The sequence below is a fragment of the Penicillium macrosclerotiorum genome (genome assembly GCF_028827735.1).
Source record: "Penicillium macrosclerotiorum strain IBT 26536 chromosome Unknown utg000006l_segment0_segment0, whole genome shotgun sequence".
Lineage (NCBI taxonomy): Eukaryota > Fungi > Ascomycota > Eurotiomycetes > Eurotiales > Aspergillaceae > Penicillium > Penicillium macrosclerotiorum.
Genome location: NW_026643085.1, coordinates 3,751,046 through 3,769,627, shown reverse-complemented (window position 1 = coordinate 3,769,627; position 18,582 = coordinate 3,751,046). Strand labels below are relative to the sequence as shown.

General features: G+C 46.9%; 8 protein-coding genes across 8 annotated transcripts; 3 read left to right on the top strand and 5 right to left on the bottom strand.

The window, feature by feature from the left end:
- Positions 1–154: 154 nt before the first annotated feature.
- N7462_006637 (putative EF-hand calcium-binding domain protein) lies at positions 155–1,007 on the bottom strand (the record flags this gene model as incomplete). The annotated part of the gene is made up of 2 exons (XM_057078355.1): positions 155–879; positions 947–1,007. The coding sequence occupies 2 exons, from the start codon at positions 1,005–1,007 to the stop codon at positions 155–157; spliced, it is 786 nt and encodes a 261-aa protein (XP_056933935.1).
- A 1,787-nt stretch (positions 1,008–2,794) lies between these two features.
- N7462_006636 (uncharacterized protein) lies at positions 2,795–3,693 on the bottom strand (the record flags this gene model as incomplete). Its single annotated transcript, XM_057078354.1, has 3 exons — positions 2,795–2,836; positions 3,015–3,515; positions 3,571–3,693. The coding sequence occupies 3 exons, from the start codon at positions 3,691–3,693 to the stop codon at positions 2,795–2,797; spliced, it is 666 nt and encodes a 221-aa protein (XP_056933934.1).
- Positions 3,694–6,890: 3,197 nt separating this feature from the next.
- Positions 6,891–7,937, top strand: N7462_006635 (zinc-binding alcohol dehydrogenase family protein; the record flags this gene model as incomplete). The annotated part of the gene is made up of 1 exon (XM_057078353.1): positions 6,891–7,937. One exon carries the CDS (start codon positions 6,891–6,893, stop codon positions 7,935–7,937), a length of 1,047 nt encoding a protein of 348 aa, XP_056933933.1.
- Positions 7,938–8,885: 948 nt separating this feature from the next.
- On the top strand, positions 8,886–9,750 carry N7462_006634 (putative short-chain dehydrogenase/oxidoreductase; the record flags this gene model as incomplete). The annotated part of the gene is made up of 2 exons (XM_057078352.1): positions 8,886–9,083; positions 9,142–9,750. The coding sequence occupies 2 exons, from the start codon at positions 8,886–8,888 to the stop codon at positions 9,748–9,750; spliced, it is 807 nt and encodes a 268-aa protein (XP_056933932.1).
- Positions 9,751–9,925: 175 nt separating this feature from the next.
- N7462_006633 (uncharacterized protein) lies at positions 9,926–10,792 on the bottom strand (the record flags this gene model as incomplete). The annotated part of the gene is made up of 1 exon (XM_057078351.1): positions 9,926–10,792. One exon carries the CDS (start codon positions 10,790–10,792, stop codon positions 9,926–9,928), a length of 867 nt encoding a protein of 288 aa, XP_056933931.1.
- A 707-nt stretch (positions 10,793–11,499) lies between these two features.
- N7462_006632 (uncharacterized protein) lies at positions 11,500–13,526 on the bottom strand (the record flags this gene model as incomplete). The annotated part of the gene is made up of 4 exons (XM_057078350.1): positions 11,500–12,338; positions 12,413–12,685; positions 12,808–13,056; positions 13,121–13,526. The coding sequence occupies 4 exons, from the start codon at positions 13,524–13,526 to the stop codon at positions 11,500–11,502; spliced, it is 1,767 nt and encodes a 588-aa protein (XP_056933930.1).
- Positions 13,527–14,295: 769 nt separating this feature from the next.
- On the bottom strand, positions 14,296–16,077 carry N7462_006631 (uncharacterized protein; the record flags this gene model as incomplete). The annotated part of the gene is made up of 4 exons (XM_057078349.1): positions 14,296–14,684; positions 14,744–15,071; positions 15,200–15,763; positions 15,823–16,077. 4 exons carry the CDS (start codon positions 16,075–16,077, stop codon positions 14,296–14,298), a joined length of 1,536 nt encoding a protein of 511 aa, XP_056933929.1.
- Positions 16,078–16,730: 653 nt separating this feature from the next.
- On the top strand, positions 16,731–18,494 carry N7462_006630 (CocE/NonD family hydrolase; the record flags this gene model as incomplete). Its single annotated transcript, XM_057078348.1, has 1 exon — positions 16,731–18,494. The coding sequence occupies one exon, from the start codon at positions 16,731–16,733 to the stop codon at positions 18,492–18,494; it is 1,764 nt and encodes a 587-aa protein (XP_056933928.1).
- Positions 18,495–18,582: the final 88 nt, after the last annotated feature.

Below are 18,582 nucleotides of genomic sequence, written 5' to 3'. Positions count from 1 at the left end.
TCCTCCAGCCCTTCTAGTCTTGAAAGTAAAAGGAAAACCTCGGAAGAAAGATTTCCGCCTATGCCCGGCCTGCCCCTAGTTATCCTTCGATGGGCTTGTCCACAATTTAAGTGTCCAGGAAAAAACCAATCCAAAAATCGCGCAATCAACACCTCTATGTCCATCTGCTCGTTTCTAATGCCCACTGTACAAGCTCTGCAAGTGTATCATTGACAGCCGTCGTGCGCGGGATCTCATGCCCGCCTTCATGGTTGAACGTCCGTCGATTATGCGGGCTACAGATGGCCGATAGGTGCACGCCCGCCGCGTACCGCGGGTCCTTCGAACCATAGATATGCACGGTCGGGATGTCGATTTGGAATGGACATTTGAGTTCCCGTCGCAGCTCGTCTTCCGACAGCCCACCGTCGATCGAGTCCAGACCCTGCCAGCGGCTGGAGCCATTGGTCAGGATTGCGGCGTTGCCCGCTTGCTGGGCTAGAGCAGCCTTGGAGGCGAGATCGCGGGCTCGCGCTTCGGGAGACACATAGAAGCCGGTTTCTTCGAGGACGGTCAGCGACGGGCCGCCGCAGATGAAGACGGCCGTCTTAAACGGGGGTGGCAGGTGCGGTGTTTCCTCTTGGTGCAATAGCAGGGCGCTAGAACCCAGGACGCAGCCCTGGGAAAACATCATGGCCGCATCGTACGGGCCATTCTGGGCGATGTAGTCGTTCAACCAGGCTACGGCGTCGCGGACCGCGTTCATTGAGTCCGAATCCCACCATTGGAAGTACGGCGGAGCATAGAATAGGTCAACGCCAGCGGCGGGCTCACTTGTGTATGGGGCATCAATAAAGTCAAACTCGATGTGTTGATCGGGCAGCTTCGCGCGAAAGGAGGCTGCGGGGTCCTCGAGTTCAGTCAACGGAGTCAAGTGCGGGGGAAGGGGCGGGGGCGGAAGCCATACAAGTCTGGGATCGGAAGATGGCAGCACTAGTGCCCTTGCCGTGGAGACAGAGGACTTTCATGGCGGATCGGGATGATCGGTCGTCAGAGATTGGAGAGTCGGCGAAGAAGAGATTGCGGTGATCAATCCGCAATGTGGCTTGTTTGTTTGGGGACACAAGGGATGTGTCGGGATAAGCGCGCGCGGCTTACGAGCTGACATGAGCGGGCTGGGTGCTGACTTCGAACCTCACCAATGGTGCAAGGTGCTTCTAGTTGCTTATTACCTGCAGCCTGAGGTCATCATATCATCCATCCTGTTGAGTCCGCTAGGCAGGAGGAACGATACACGCAATTCAAGGGAGTCGCAACAGCAAGAACGTTGGGCCGTCGAGGCAGAGGGTGGAGTTTGGCTGCAGCACTCGACTATTAGAATAGTCGAGCTCATTGATGTCAAGCCTGATTGATGCAAGGATAAACTGTCCGCAGGATACCAGCGGAGTGCCCTTTATGAACTGTCAATCTCCCCAAGCAAGTCGAGGGAGACTGACCTTACAAGTCCAGGCCTTAACCACTTGCGGCACAGTAAGGCTAAAACTCCGTACCTATTTTAGTTTTTCAACTGTTCTTCTTGCCTTCCTCTAGACTTAGCTCCCAGATTATTGTACGTATAATGCTCCCCTTTCCCTCCCATCAAAGATACTCCTAGACCAGTAGCTTAACCTCTTTGCCCGATAGGTAATCTACATTGTATCCCATACATCTAATAAAGTGATTCGTCTCCTCATTAACCTAACTTAAGAAACCTACTTATTGTCTACCTAATTTCGTCTTCTCTCTACTTCTACTTTCGCTGCTCTAGGTTTCGGAATAACAAACCCACGTCCTCGGCTTTGACGGGCGATATCGCGTATGTTATCTAATTTGTTAACGAAAAGAATATAATTAGCTCACAATTCACCAAGCCGTTCTAGTCCCGTAAAATCTTAGTTCTCAGACCTCGGTCCTCGTCCGGCTGTGGCTTTCAGACAATGAATAAAGACCTTGTCTGGTTCAATCCACTCCCCCCAGAAAGAGAGTACAACAATCAACGACCCCATCAGGCTCAAGTCCTGGATAACTCACCTCAGCTCTGCTCGATGTTACCGCACAGCGAGTTCCCTGTCCCAGCAATTGGGTCCGGACGCGCTGCTTCCGCCTGGGCAGGTGGTCGACGTTGCACAGTCCATCAGTGTCACACCTATCGTTTCATGCTTGCTTTCTCGCGTATTCATTTGCCACTTGCCCCAGAGAATATGTCCTTACAACATATCGCTAGCCTTTATTTGGGCCTCTAACCTTGAGGTTCGTTCGATCTTGATAGAAAACACTTCAAAAAGAACCAGTATGCCCTTGGAGTTCAATAGAATAATTATGTTTTCTGTTACCTGACACTGAATTTGTGAATAGCTAAGAGGGCACGAACAAATGACAGATCGTCACATATGCAAATGCCGCCGCTCATATTTCAGATTGCGAAATAAATGAAGAGACCAAGGATCATCAACCAGAATGCGGCGAGAAGCGATACCCCTACAAGGGAGCGGAGTAACTCGAGAATGTGCCTTTCTTACTGCTTGAAAAGGTGGCATAATAGATGGGTAGATATGAGATATGGCCTTACAGCGGTATGTTCTTTCTTTGCGGTGGTTTGATAAATGGGTAGAATTTTGAAGCCGAGCATGCCCGAAGCTTTTAATGTCGGCCAGTATTATTTTCCCAGGTCCAGAATTGCCAAGAATTAATGCATTGGTTGCAGCTGGATTTATTTGCATAAACGCGAAGCACTGGGACAAGGGAATTCGCCCCTTGGTCCGAAGCAATTTTATAATCATGCATCGCTGTCCAAAGGAGCTTCTGCCATGATAGCAGTCTCGCATATGAATATGGAAAGGAATGATTTGAAGACTGGCTCAGATGTTGGTGTGCAAAGCGCGACTAGGTTCAAAAGAAGCAGGAAGACTCCTGAATTTTCCCATTCTGAAAATCGATTGCCTATTACATGGGTTAATGTTCATAGTATGGGAAGCAACAATGTCTTTATCACATACCATGGTGTCCCGGAACTCCTCCATAATCTGCTCTTCCACTCTGAGCCGTTCCGCTTCTTCTTCAGTAAGTTTATCTTCATCAAAAGTTTCCGCCCGATCGAAGTCGAGCCAAATTACTCGGTCTGGAGAATCCTTCACAACCATCATGTTCCGTACGTAAATATCACAGTGGATCACGTGTGCCTTGTGTATTTCTCTGAGCCCGAATACGAGATTATCAACCCGTTGCGGGTTATAGGTTTCCAGGCTGATTCTCTCTATGCCGGGGATATACTCTAAAAATATCGCGCTTGGTGGGTATTCGTCTTTCAGGAACTCATGCAAGTGTGGCTGGCATGTCGACGGGTCAAATTTTCTGATAGAACCGAGATATTGAGGTACAATTCCACGATCGCATAGACCCCGATCTTTAAGTCGAGCATAGGCGTTTGCTTCAAGAACATGGATATCTAGTTCACGAGTCGGATGGTCGTAATACTGCCGGGGTCCCACTCCACGATGCTTTGAAAGTCAAAAATGACGGGAGTTGAAATATCTTCTCTAGCTATGAACTTACCACTTTCATCACACATTGCTGATTGCGAAGTCGGACGAGAAAGGTTACTCCGAAGTCTGACGAGAAGATATGCTCTAGGAATTCGATTTCTGTCAAACTGATGTCATTAAATTCAGTGCCCATTGCTGTTGGCTGGCGCTTAAAATGTCAAAAATCTAGAACGAAATTGCTGTGGGCACAGGGAATAGGCGTAATAAAGAGCGAAGAACTGGGAGGATTCCAGGAAGTGCCAAAAACAGGTCATGTGACACGGCACGATTTCAGGGCCAGTTGGGGGTCAGTTGGCGCGGCAGGATGCGCTTGGTGGATATAGATGCAAGATCCCTGTCCAGATTGCGCATTCTTGAGACTGTTCTTAGCGCTGCAGCTGCTAGGTCCATTACTAGCGTGGCAATGTTTCTAAATCCCGTTTCCTTCCCTCACTGTGTCTCTGTTGGTACCCGCACTGTGAAAAGCGCCCGCATCGAACCAGTGGACTCCTCTAAGCGACTCTCGGGGGCGGAAAGTTCAGGTCGGAGTGCGTACAGGGATAATGCAGAATTTGTGATCCACCAGGCGGCAAGTCTGTGGCCAATGACCCTTCATCTGAACTTGAAGTCATAATTCTATCGCTCCTTCCCAAGCAATGTGCTCGAAACATTCAACCACTAAATGGGACCCCGGCTTGGCATGTGTAGACTTATCTGAAACAATACTTCAATAGATATTGCGCTATACTTCTTTTGACCAGCGGATTGAGGAAGATAGGCAACAGACCGTCTTCTAAAGCGTTTGTATAGGATTTTACAGTATAATCTCACTTCCGACTATTAGTTTCCTCCCGTTCTATTATAACAAGCTTCGATCGACTACTAAGCTAGATAACACCCTAAATTATCTACGAAATATCCTGAATATAAATCTATGTCTTAATAACATCACGCCTATAGGCCTTACAAGTAAATGTCTGATAATATATAGGGCTAGTATTCGACATTCGTTGAATAGAATACTCGGAAAATATCTACTTTTAAATCCTTCGTGAATCAAATACCCTTTTCTATTTCGATATAAAATGTTGTCTTTTCTAAACAGTCTAATAACCTAAAGGAATCTTATTCTTTGATAAACGTTTACATAGGTTGAATCGTCGAAGAACACGCTGAATCTTTGACCTAGAAGGATTATTAGGCACACGAAGATAGGCGTTGATAGGTGGAAAAAGGATCCCGGCGAGCTTGTAAATAAAGATAACGACTATCTCTATCACTAAGCTTGCTAGGTCTACCAGGCGAGGCATAGAATCAATAGTATAGTGTTCTGTATCGCGTTTTTGTTAGGGTGCTACTTGCAGGGTAGCGGCCTGTTGGTCAGGTAAGGAAAAATGAATACAATATAGAATCGTGATTGAATCGAAAGGCTAACAAGAATTTAGTATTCCAATAACTGAATCTCTTCAAGATTCAGTTTCAAGAAAGGGGGATCTTCTTTCTATAACCTATCCGCTGCTTGCCGAAAGAATATCGATAAAGGAGTTCGATTTCGGGTTCCATTTTGCCGTGCTTTTCTCCATGAACAGATATCGTCATATGTGCGATCCGTATCCGAAACAAGCCGATCGATTAGGATAGTCATTACATGGTGATTCCTTAACAGTTTGATTGCATTATATATCGTCTTCGGATCGCACGCAAAATCCCGGGCTAGCTGCGCTCTAGGCGGCGATTGATCGATACTAGATAAAGACATAGTAGCTTATAGTAGTAGCGAAGGTGTTAAATAAAGCGGACATACTAGATTTAGTGCTATAAGATTTTAATAATCTTAGATAGACAGGTTTTAATACCTTACTCCTATCGACAGGATATATCCTACTGTTACGCGCTGGTAACTGGTTAAGGCAATATATGCGTTGCCTTAACGTACCTCTCTCAATAGCTCCGACGATCTATAGCTTGTAATCTTACCATTGCCGAATCTCTGAGGCCTCATATAGGTTCGGGTGTTTAGAGTAGACCAAGGAGGTCGTTAGTAGTAGAGCGCCTCGTTAGTCGATAAAGTATTTAGAGTTAGCTACTAAGTATTCCTCTTAATTATAGATATATCCTTATATTACTCTATAATGTAGTGGGAAATGGCCAACGGAGGAAGATCTCTGATTGGGAGGTCTTTCCTAATACACAATCTTTACAGGATATACGTAGCTTCGCATCTCCGATAGAGAGATATTAAAATCTTAAACATCTTTCGCTGCAGCAGCACCTGCTTCCTCTCTGAGAGGTCTCCTTCCATCGTGGTGTGGTGTGGATTGTTAGCTTGTTCGTTGATCCATCTCATTCTGCCTGTGTTCGCAGATTTGCCTTAGAGCGCCCCTGGTTCAACAGATAGAATCAAGTAACTAAGATTGTTGATTAGTAGGTCTTTAGTCTTTAGTAACAATATAGAAACTAACACGAAGAAGTAAATATATACACAAGAATAATCGTCCTTGTTTATCCAATCCTTCCGTTTATTCGACAGATCCTTTCCTATTACCGTTTAGGTCCGTTCCGTTCAACGGAACGGATATCCATCACGTGTCCTCAGGTATTGCTGATTCTGCTGTGCTTAGTGCATAGGGCCTCTTGACTGCCTTATTGCGGAACTGATTAGTTCAGGCGTGTCCATAATTGGTATCTCGAGGTACAGTTCCGTAACAATACAGTAGATTGTCGGAGCTATCGAGAAAGGTACGTGGCGATAACGCACATACGACGTCAATCAGTTCGTAGCGCGTAGCAACGTGCTTCCGGGCTGTGGGCGGGGCGGTGTAAAGCACTAATACAGTACATAGAATGTTAGGGCGCGAGGTTCCAGATACCTGGGATACCATACAAGAAGTAGTGAGAAATCTAGTTTTCCTGTATGTCAAGACACGCAGAGGAATGAATGTGTGCGTTCCCGCCGTATTCAATCGCTTCTCCTTCTTGACATTATAAAGTAGACAATAGAATAAAACAACCTTTTGACATAATTTCCATTCTGTGAATTCAATTCCGATGACTTTGGCTTATTAATTTGCTGAATATTGCCGCAATCTCCTTGTTTTGATCCTTGGATCTCAGTAGATCTCCATCTTTGTGGGCTGTGGATGTGGGGCATGAACCATGGATCTATGTTTCTCGGTTGAACAGAAACTTCGTCATTACCCTCTTCGCCTGTAAACCCTATTTGTAAACAGGACACGATGGATTTGTAATCCATTCCTTGTATAGTTCATAAAAACGGCCTCCTGGCTTCTTATAATTCCCCTCATACATCTGTGCCCTATATCAATCTTCTCACCAGAATTTCTCAAAATCATGTCAACCCAGAAAGCCATCATCGTAACAGAACCCAAGAAGGGCGGCCTGGTCACGAGCCAGCCTATTCCAAGACTGAGAGACGACTACATTCTCGTTAAGACCGTGAGCGTGGGGTTGAACCCTACTGACTGGAAACACATCGCCTATCTCTCTCCCCCCGGCGTCCTCGTGGGATGCGACTATGCCGGCGTGGTGGAAGCCGTAGGCAAGGATGTTAAGAAGCCTTTCAAGAAGGGCGATCGCATCTGCGGTTTCACTCATGGCGCGAATGCTGTCCAGCCCGAGGACGGTTCCTTTGCCGAGTACATTGTCGCAAAGGGCGACCTGCAGATGAAAATTTCCGACAACATGACCTTCCAAGAGGCCGCTACTCTGGGTGTCGGCATTAACACTGTTGGCCAGGGTCTTTATCAGAGTCTGAAGCTTGCCCTCCCCATCAGTCCCATCAAGGACGCTACTCCCATTCTGATCTATGGTGGCTCTACCGCCACCGGCACTCTGGCCATCCAGTTTGCCAAGCTGTCTGGCTATAAGGTGCTGACGACATGCTCACCTCACAATTTTGATTTTGTTCGGAGCCTAGGTGCGGATGCTATTTACAGCTACAAGGATACCAATGCCGCCGCTGAAATCCGCAAGGATACCAACAACAGCTTGAAGCTTGTATTTGACTGTATTTCGCTCGAGTCAAGTGCTCAGTTCTGCGACAACGCTATATCCACCGAAGGGGGCAAATACAGCGCTCTCCTCAATGTGAAAATTGGGCGTGCTAACGTCGACGATGGCTTCACGTTGGCCTATACGACCATTGGAGAAGCATTCAACTTCGGTGATATCCCGTTCCCGGCTAAACCTGAAGACAAGGCGCATGCTGAGAAGTTCATCGCCATTGCGGAATCACTATTGGCGGAGAGAAAGATTAAGGTGCACCCCCCTAAGGTCGGCAAACATGGTTTGAAGGGTGTTCTGGAAGGACTTCAGCTCCTTAAGGAGGACAAGGTTAGCGGCGAGAAGCTGGTTTACAACGTCGAGGAGACTTCCTAGACCCGAGCTCCTAGATGCGTGCCAGTTCCTAATAACATCCAACGATTGAAATAAAACATCCTTTCTTTATTCTGAGGTCCTATCCACATTTTGACTCTACATAAAATAATGTTTCGGGGGCAGGATGTGCATAAATCAATGTCATCGTGCAGGTTTTTCTCTCAAACTCTCAAACCCCTCATATCTGTTTCTCATTGCTGGCCCGGTTTGGCAATGAGAGACCTAAGGATTTGTTTTGGAAATTTCTCGAAGGGGCTTGATTTTTGTTTGATTCATAATCCATTCTGTCAAGAAGGAAGACTGCATAATACGGGCGAGACCCACATATCTCCATGTGCGTCAGGATATTACAGGGATACTCGATTTGCTACGTGTTTTGTATGGTATCCCGGGTATACTCGGAACCCAGCGCCGTAACACGCTAGACAGCGAGGTAGGGGATATTCAACATTCCCCCGGCCACACAATTAGATAGTTCAGTCACCCAATACGTCACTATATTGAGCATCTCGTTCCATTGGATCCTAGTCTTCCTAGCCGATACCGTATCCTACTATATTGACACATTCCTAGGGCATCAGAAAACCCGTTTCGAACCATCAGAGTTTGCACTGGATCGCGCGACGCCAACCGCATCGGATTTAACCTCCACCAGTGGCGTGGAAGCCTCGGCATAGGGTAGCTTTCTGCATGATCCAACCAGCGACAGATTCTTTGTCTCCACACATTACTCGAAATGGTTTAGTCTCCGCAGACAAAAAATTGTTGAATATTTATAGGTCCTTCGTCCTTCAGCGTACAATGATGAGCCTGTCTAGTAGTCAATTATTCATAATCATCGCCACGAGGAAAACGTATATAATCTACTTTACATCGCAAATCTATAGTACATTCAATTCTCTCAAAATTATCTTTTCCCGCGATACCTTTGCCTGTCAAACTCCTAACATGCCTTTCGCATACAAGAAGACTCTGATCATCGGAGCAACCTCCGGCATTGGAAAGGCTTTGGCCATCAAACTTATCGAGAATGGAACTCCATTGATCATTGCTGGACGAAGAGAAGAAAATCTCAATTCATTTGTTCAAGAGCATGGGTCAGACAAGGTCAAGTCTAAGGTTTTTGATGTCATGCAATTAGACAAGGTTTGCTTCCACACTTCCCGTAATCAAGTGCACGATCAATCCTCACACTGTTATGTAGATCTCTCACTTCGCATCGGAAGTCATCGCAGAGGATCCGGATCTCGACTGTATTTTTGTCAACTCTGGTATCCAGCGACCTTTCGACTTTTCCAAGCCCGAAACTGTCGACCTAGATATTTTCGACCAGGAATTGATCACAAATTACACCTCGGCCGTCCGTATATCCAAGGCATTCATTCCTCACCTTCAAAAGCAACCTGGTCAAACGGCACTTGTTTTCACGACTTCTCAGATGGCTCTGGTTCCAATGATGCGTTGCCCCAATTATGGTGCGTCAAAAGCTGCTTTGCACCATTTCATTCTTGCACTTCGCACCCAGCTTCACGACGGACCAGGCAATGTAGATGTTCTTGAGATCTATCCACCGGCTGTCCAGACCGAGTTACACGATGCCAAACACCAGCCTGATCTGAAAGATGGTCACCTTATCGGCATGCCACTTCAGGAATTTGTCAGCGAGGTGTGGAATCAACTTGTCCAAGGAAAGGACCAGATCGCAGTGGGATCAGCGAAAGATGTTTTTGATTCATTTGAAGTTAAGAGACAAGAACTTTATCAGCAGATGACAGAAATGCTTTCAGGTCTATTGAAGCAATTTCTGCGGTGAGCATCCCACAAGCTGACCTTTTCTCTCATAGAGGATGCAGCCAATTATAGAAACGTATCTCCTTGAAAATGGACAAAGTGTGATTAATAGAAATCAAAAATTCATATTCACGGATCCGACCGGTCTCAGATAAGATGCCTGAACGGCTATTTGCGTAAGCCATATTTCGGGTTATTTAGTGGGTAATATAGGATTGCGTCGGTGGGAATGGCACGGCAGACACTCTTTTCCCTTTGCAAGCTGCCAATATCAACGCACCAAATGGTGTGATATCATGTACATGGCCATTTTCCATGGCATCAGAATATCCATGTAGAGAAATCATTGACCCAGAAGAGTCAGATTCTTGATCTGGCCATGTAGACCCATAATCATCATCCCAAAGATGCATTCGAATATCAAATGGAAGGGCATCAATGAAAGGCGTGCGAACCGAGTAGTTCCTGGTCTTCAAAGAATAGGCACTACGTAGCATCAAGCTTACGATGATAGTGCGCCGAACACTTTCGGCTAGAAGCCACGCATGTCGGGGACTGAGTGTTGAAGAAAGTTGTATAGGCGCCTGCTCCCACAGTCTCTCGGCAATCTGCTCCAATATCGTTCCAAGACTGTCAGAATATTCAATGTGACTGTCCTCATCCAAAGAGAGGAAACATTGAAGAAGTATCAACGCTTGCGAGCAACCAAGTAACTCTTCAAATGTCGGTGACTTGACAAAAAGCCGTTTGAATTCAAGAAACTTATGTTGAAACATTAGTCGGACATCTCTGTTACTTTTGTCCATTTGGGTCTGCGATTGGAGCCTGCAGAGCGTGTAGACATCTTGGATAGGCGTGGGAAGCCCTGAGGTGTAGATTTCAGGGTGTAGAAAATGTGTCTTCTGTTTCTCGGCAAAGGTAGATGGATATAAGCGCATTCCATTCACAAGGAATTTGATCGCTGTTTGGTCATACTCCTTCGCAATCTCTAGGCGCAGAGTTGGATAGATCTGGGAAACGACCTTGCCTTCCCCTGGCTGCTGCTGAGAATCTCTTTTTCTCATAGGCAATTGTGAATGGCGTGAAACTGTGAGAGGTTTATTGGTGTATTCGCAGTCGATGGCCTTAGTGCGACATCTGCCGCATTTCGGCCACTGCTGGTCACACCGGCGTTTGCCCCTGATGCAGGCTGTACACGATCGTCGCAGGGTCACTCTCTTTTTGCTATAGTCTGGCATAATTGATCTCAATTTTGTGATCGGACTTTATGATAGTAGTCGTTGAAAGAGAAAAAGGTGTCGGTGCCGCGATGAACCAGGTCGCCACGTCGAGCACGGTCACGTGCTCGTCCAGGACCTTTGAAGTGGTGACAGCCCAGAAAGGCAGAGCTGTCGAGCTGTCAAGCAACGATCGCACATTGAAGTTGCACGCTAAGCGAATAATCTACCTTTTTTTACTATTAGTGATACTCTGGTAGACAGGTCATGGCCAACTCAGCCTCGCTGCGGTTCCTGACGATTGGTTCCCCTTAGGCTCCTGGTGGACCCTTACAAGAATGCCCACGCATGGCCAATCCCATCAGATAAGAATCCATTTTTGTATAAAATTTTGATTGAGTGCAAAGTTTTCAAAATTTATGAACCGTAACTGGCTAATATGTGGGCTATTTAATAGGCTAATGCATCATCACGAGCAAATCATCTCCAATACGCAGACAAACTTCATGCAAGAAGCTCGGCATATGCATGTATACATGAGAAAACTCGGATTATCAAGATGTCAATGGTAACAAGAGATAAGAGGCTGTATTTCCCCCGGTGTGGATGATATGCTTTCCCTTGTTGCGATAAATGGGTCGAGGATCAGTCGGACGAAGGTGCGGATGAGGATTGAATCCAGACACTGTCAGGCGCAAGATATCACTTTCATCAAAGATCCATCCATATGGCCAAATTTCGAGATCAGCGGAGACCACCTCACCAACTTGCAGCAAATCCTCTCGTGCATGAGTGTAGACTGGCTGGAAATCAGTACTAAGTTCTTCGTCCAATTGGCGGTGAGATATGCGAAGCTGGCCAACCGGGCCAGAACTGAAAAAGCTCGAGCAAAACTTTGGATCGCGCTTGTTCCATTCAATCAAATCTCGACGCTCCTTTTCACCATCATCAGCCAGCCAGCCGACGTCTATAACTACAGACTTCTGTAATTGCCCTTCGGAGCTGTACTTCTCTAGAGTAGCGAAAATATCCATATCATGGGATCCCTCTGCTTCGACGAAAAGACGAAGTTTTGATGGACCAACGAACTCCATTCGAGATGGGAATCGGTAGTTAAAAGTCACGGAACCATTTTGTGCTGCATATGGGTGCATGGCTGACTTCTGGGGTGCGCTCGTTTGGAGTGATCCTGTGCCGCAGTCAAGAAACAACGGGAAAAGCTTCTGTCGATCCAATGGATAGCTGGGTTCCGGGCGATTAACGACATTTTGCCCATTCGAGTTAAGCACACTGAGTCGTACAGGGGGGTTAAAGATCCAGTCGTTGTTGGAGTCTTTCATGTAATAGTCGAAAAAAGATCGCAATGATTCCACATTTTTATGCTCATAAAGGTCTAAATTTGCTGCTTGTCAGACAATTGAAGGAGCTCCGCAATTCGAATAATAAGGGAGAAAAACAACAACATACCAGGCCATTCATGAGAGTCGTGTATCCGCAGCCATTTTTCTTTGCTACTGCTCCCAAGAAATCCATTCAAAGTCCCTCGAGTATGCAGAGGATTTGTCCAACTTGCCACAACATAAAGGGGGACTTGGATGTTCTTTAGATTGGCTTGACGAGTCTCCCAATACGAGTTCCATAGCGGGTTCTCTTCAGTTATCCTGGCAATATCTTCAACGGAGCTTTTTCCGCTCAAATCTCCAAGAATCAAGCCACTGGCGAAGCCGGCGTCAGAAATTCCTATCAGTAGAATATATGATTAGATGATTAGAACCAGCTAATTTATATAAGCTCATTCTTGTGCACAGGTAGATGTCTTGTTGGCCAGGTGGAGTGAACTTTTTGGGAAAAGACATAGTTACCTCCACGTCGTACTTGATCATTGTACATGTCACTAAATCCTTCCCACGGGGCAAGACAAGTCAGATGAGGCGGCTGCTCCGCTCCCACGAACCATTGGGTAGCAGCCAGAAAGCTATTTCCAGACATGGAAACCCGCTCATTTGACCATGTTTGCGAGGAGATCCACTCAACGACGTCGTAGCCATCTTTTCCTTGGTCCGCACAGGGAAAAGTAGCATTGCCATCGGAATTCCAAGTTCCTCTCATGTCTGTCTCAATCAGGATATCGATCCCACTCAATGAAAGAAAAATAAGGCACTATGTAGTTCTTACCGACACAGACAACGGCGTAGCCATGAAAACACCAATATGCAGGGTCTGGGCCCTCGAACACCTCCAGCCCCGAAACCACCTTCCTCGGCACACCACAGCGCCATTCTCTGCGATCAAAGTGAAAACGATTGGGACCACCTTGCTTTCCAAAAGGCGAAAAGGCGAGAATTGCGGGCACGGTGCCAAGCCTCGCGTTTGGCGGACGATAAACATCAGCGTGTAATCGTGCACCATCGCGCATAGTGACTTCCAGATCTTGCTCCAATAGAATATCGCATGGAAGGGCCAGATGGCCTTCCTTGTGTATTAATCCCTTAGGAAGGAGCTTGGAAGTCGGGTTGAAGCCAGGATAGAAACCACTGGATGCCAGCGGGCTTGCCGGAATCCATCGGAGGTCATTGGCCATGGTGGCAGACGCGCTTTCGCAAAGATATTTCAGGTCCAAGACGTTGATGCGGCCTACAGTTTGATCACCTACACACAATATATAATCCTTCCCATGCGCAAAGGCTAACTGGCTCCGGTTGAAATTTTGTCTTATTCCTCGTATGTGCACCTGCGGTAACCGAGGTGACGCTCCGCGGGATAAGGACCGGCTTATCAAAGAGCATCGCTACGGGATAGGACAGAAACGAGGAACTGGGCCAAGCTAAGGGGACCAATTTTCCGATCGATCGGATTAACGCTAAAACTAGCGAAACCCGACATGTCTAATATCTCAGCAGAGAGTAGGTTCACCACCTGTCATAAGCAGGAATTGAAATTGGCTGGTCAACACAGGCAACTTTGTCACACAAGCACCTCTCACGAAGGGCCTCGATCCATTACATGCCACATCAATACGAGGCTATGGTCAAAATTATGAGTACAGGTCTCCTATTTGTTCACTGTCGCTAAACTATCTTTTGAGTGTTCTGGTGCACTTAGAATTTTCATATTATCAGGGACCTTCCGACGTTTAATAGTTAGTATAGTTCGATAAGTAAGCAAGCCTCGGTATTTGACCTTTCTATTCTACTCGTTCTCGAGTTAAAACTCTGAAAGACAGGGAAACATTGAATAGTAGACAGCAATACACATTTAAAATAGGGTGACTTATAACTTTGCAAAATGAAAAAAGTGTTTCGTTCGAAAATTGATGGTGGCTAAATACATACATAGTCCTAAATAATATGTCACAGTTCTTCAGCAACGCACCGGGTCTTAGTGGCGACATTCTCAACAAACTCTACTTCAGATTTGTCGATCTGGCTCTTCTCTGCCGCTTGTTTAATCATGTCATGATCGGGTCGGATTTTGATCCGACCAAGAAACAGGCGACTGTCTTCGAATAATCCGGAAATGCTCTCCAAAGCGTATCCACGAGTCTCAGGGAAGAACAGATAAACAATGATCAAAAATTGAAGAAGCATCACGATATAGACTAGATAGTACTTCCAACCAATGCCATCAAGTGCAATAGGTGACACGAAGGAGTTGAAAAGGCCGGCACAGCTGTTGCCAACATAAGACACCACCATGACCTTTTGGCGGCTGTGGAAAGGAAGAATCTCCACGGAGTAACCTACATATCATGGTTAAAAAAAGATCTCTGAACATCCTCAAATGTTCGCTTGAGCTTACAAGGGCCAAGAGGGGTGATTCCCACGGAGTAGAAAACCTGAAAGAAGAAGATAAGGACCAATACAGCTTTTGCCAGCCTAGCAGAGTCATGCTCCGCGTATGGTGCCGAGCATACTGTCCACGTGGTGTAAGATGCCAGCATGCCAGTGATTGATAAAATCCAAAGTAGACGACGGCCAACTCGGTCAACGAGTAGACTGCCAATGATAGCTGCCACCCAGCTAACAATTTGCAAAATACCATTGATGAGAGTTTTATCGCGGGAACCAGTGATGCCAACCGAATTGAGGATCAAGGAGAGATAATAGCTGACCACTCCATTGCCACACTACTGGGTCATAAAGGATAGATAGAGTACTATGGTCAGCCGTTTCCCGTTGGCGGGGGTTTCCCAAAGCTATGATCATGTTAGTCGTCGCATTTTACTAAAGTATCTGTCGTAGCGGGGGGAATTACCTGTTTCCAACTGAGAGAGCCCAGTCCTTGCTGGATGCGTATGTAGTCTTGGATATCTTGGATTTCTTGCTCAACGAGGGGGGAATGTTCGTCTCCATCGCCGTGATACTTGACAAAGAATGCCCTTGCTTCATCAAGACGGCCCTTGCTCATAAGCCAACGGGGGGATTCTGGAACCCAGAAAAGCACAAAAAATTGGATACAAGGAATGGCACCCTGAAGCAGAGAGGGAATTCGCCAGGTCCAACTAGAGTTATTCATCCGAAAGGTCCCATAGGTGGTCCAACTAGAGAGAATGGACCCAACTAAGTAAAAGCTATAACATAGACTGGTAAATTTACCACGATGCGTTGGATACGCAAGTTCGTTCGTCAAAACTGGTGAAGGAACCATGGTGAATTCAATGCCCACTCCGATGAGAAATCTGGCGATGATGAACATGGCAAGATTCTGGGAAGCTGCCTGGATTGCGGCGGAGATGACAATCAATCCACACCCGACTTGAAGGGTAAGACGACGTCCGAAGCGATCGGCAAACCATGCAACTATACCTCCAAAAAGGATCTGAGTAGAGGAGATCGTCAAAATCAATATCTTGCACCAGGGAGAGACAAAAGGCAAACCGGTCCGAGATTCAAGACGGCATTGGTGACACCAAGAAGAGCGGAATTCGGGTTATTAAAGTAACTTGTCCAGGTTGACAGACTTTGCAATCCGTTCATCATCGATCCATCAAAGCCCATTCCCGACGCAGAAAAGCAAACAATAAAAATATAGAAATTGAGCTGGAGCAAGCTTGGTGTACGGTACCAGGGCTTGTCCCGACGGGGAAGGACCGTAGCCAGCTCGCCAACGGCACGCTTGTTTCCGCTGGACATCATGAAACAACAAGCGCATTCAAAAGAAGGCTAATATAACGCTCTTCTTTAGCAGAGATGATGAACTGCTCAAGAATTGGCGCGTCTCACCTACAGGGGCCCTTGGGGGATTCTTATAGCCCAACCAGGAGGAAAAGCGCGAGGCTAAGTAAACACATATATCAATCCACTCAGTTCTGAGCCCGGGGCTTTGCTAACTGAAACTCAGACTTTACGCGGACTAACAACGCTCACCGTGGGTTATGACTCTACAAAAACTCACAGCGCCAAATTGTCTTGCCCTAAGCTCGATCCAGTAGCTATTCCTGGATCTGTATATTGCCCGTTCTCGGATTGGCTCCGCCTTGTATTCCAAAAAGCGGGGAAACCTGGAGACCTATATCGGCAATCCCGAAAATTGGGAAAATCCGGATCGGCTGAAGGGAGTACCACTTCGTCAAAGCCGTGGGATACTTCATCGCGGCTGGTTAATCCGGATATTAAACCCCGGGATAAGCGCCAACTGACTCCAACTCCCGCCAAATTTCTCCGCACCAGCATCACACCAACAAAATCTTAGAGGCGAGACAAAACCTATTAAGTGAATATGGATCTCTTGAATTTCATTTAATTCTCAAACGATTTACTTGACCATTTCGTATTGCTTCACCACAATGCCTGCCCCTTGCCAAATTGCCCGGAAGGACATCGACCCGCCCTCGATCGGCCGCAATGGCTACCAAGGCTTCTTGAACAAGTCTGAGGTTTTAAGAGCTGGCTCTGCTCCTTTCAACGCCCGAAAATTACCCTGCGACATTCTTGTGGAGCACGACGTTGGTCTGAAGGTCCGTGACGGCGCTGTCATCTATGTCGACATCTACAGACCTCCCAAAAATGAAGAGAAAGTGCCCGCGATTTTCTCCTGGAGTCCGTTCGGTAAAGAACTGAACGGCCTCAAGTTCTTGGAAATGATGACTCCATACGATATGGGCCTGAAGCCTAACACCCTGAGTGGACTGGAGAAGTTTGAGGCCATCGACCCGGCCGACTTTGTTGAGCGCGGGTATGCTGTGATCAACGCTGATACTCGTGGAGTTGGTGATTCTGATGGCATGTGTGTCATTATGGGGACTCAGGAGGGGGAGGACGGTTATGATTGCATTGAGAGGGTTGCAGCCATGGAGTGGTGCAATGGAAACGTGGGAATGGCTGGAAACTCCCATCTCGCTATTGCTCAGTGGTTTATTGCTCAGCTTCGCCCCCCCTCCCTAAAGGCTATTGCGCCTTGGGAGGGATGCGGCGATCTCTTTAGGGAGCAGTTTGTTCGTGGCGGTATCTATGCTGGTAACTTCTTCGATCATATCTCTAAGGTCATGATTCAGGGAAAGAACGGCATGGAAAGCTTCAAGGAAATGTACCGTCTGAGCGGTGGTGTCACCAATCCCTATTGGGAGGATAAGCGCCCTGATATGACCAAGATTAACATTCCGGCATACATCACAGCCTCCTTTTCTAGCGCTCTGCACACAATGGGGTCCATTCGCGGCTTCATGGATGTCAACACCTCCCAAAAGTGGATTCGCTTCAGCCCCTATCAGGAATGGCACGACATTTGGGCGGTCCCTAAGTATACCAAGGAGCTACTTAGTTTCTTTGACCGATACCTCAAAGGCATCGACAATGATTGGGAGATGACACCCTCTATCAGGATGACCACTCTTCGCTTCGGGAGCCAAGATGCGATTGTTGACGAGCCACTTATATCATTTCCCCCTCCACAGGTCCAAGATCGTCAACTATACCTCTCCAAGAACGGCCTCCTGAGCCCAGATAAGCTCTCCACACCTGGTACGGCCTGCTACAATTCTGAGATTGGCACCTCAATTGCATCCTTTCAATATGTCTTCGATAAAAAGACAAGACTTTGCGGAATCCCCAAGGCTGTGCTTCACATGTCGTGCGATGCTCGCGATGATTTGGATGTCTATTGTGTCATCCGTAAGGTTGGAAAGGACGGAAATCCGATGCTCGCGTTGAATGTTCCTTGGGATTCCATTCCCCCGCACTCCATTGAAGAGATCCCTGAAGACAAGGCCACGGATCTCCTTCTCTACATGGGGCCGATCGGGATGCTACGTGCTTCTCACCGTGAGATTGACCCATCCCGCTCTATGCACCCTAATTATCCTTTCCATCCCCATACTCAAACCCAGCCTGTGCCACCAGGAGAGGTTGTGAAGCTTGAGATTGGTATATTCGCTCTGAGCATAGAGTTCGAGGCGGGCGAGTCGGTGCAGATCCAGATTTCTGGCCAGACCCCACAAATCCACTCCTTCAAGGAGTTGGCGGACAAATTGGGCAATCACGACAACAAGGGCGAGCACAAAATCCACTTCGGTGGGGAGCGCTCCAGTTATGTAGTTTTGCCCTTCGCATAAAGGCAAGTATTCAGCCTAAATAGCAAATATAGACAGATTTATGATACATTTTAGATGTATTCCACTTTTTCCATCGCTCTTCTCCTGA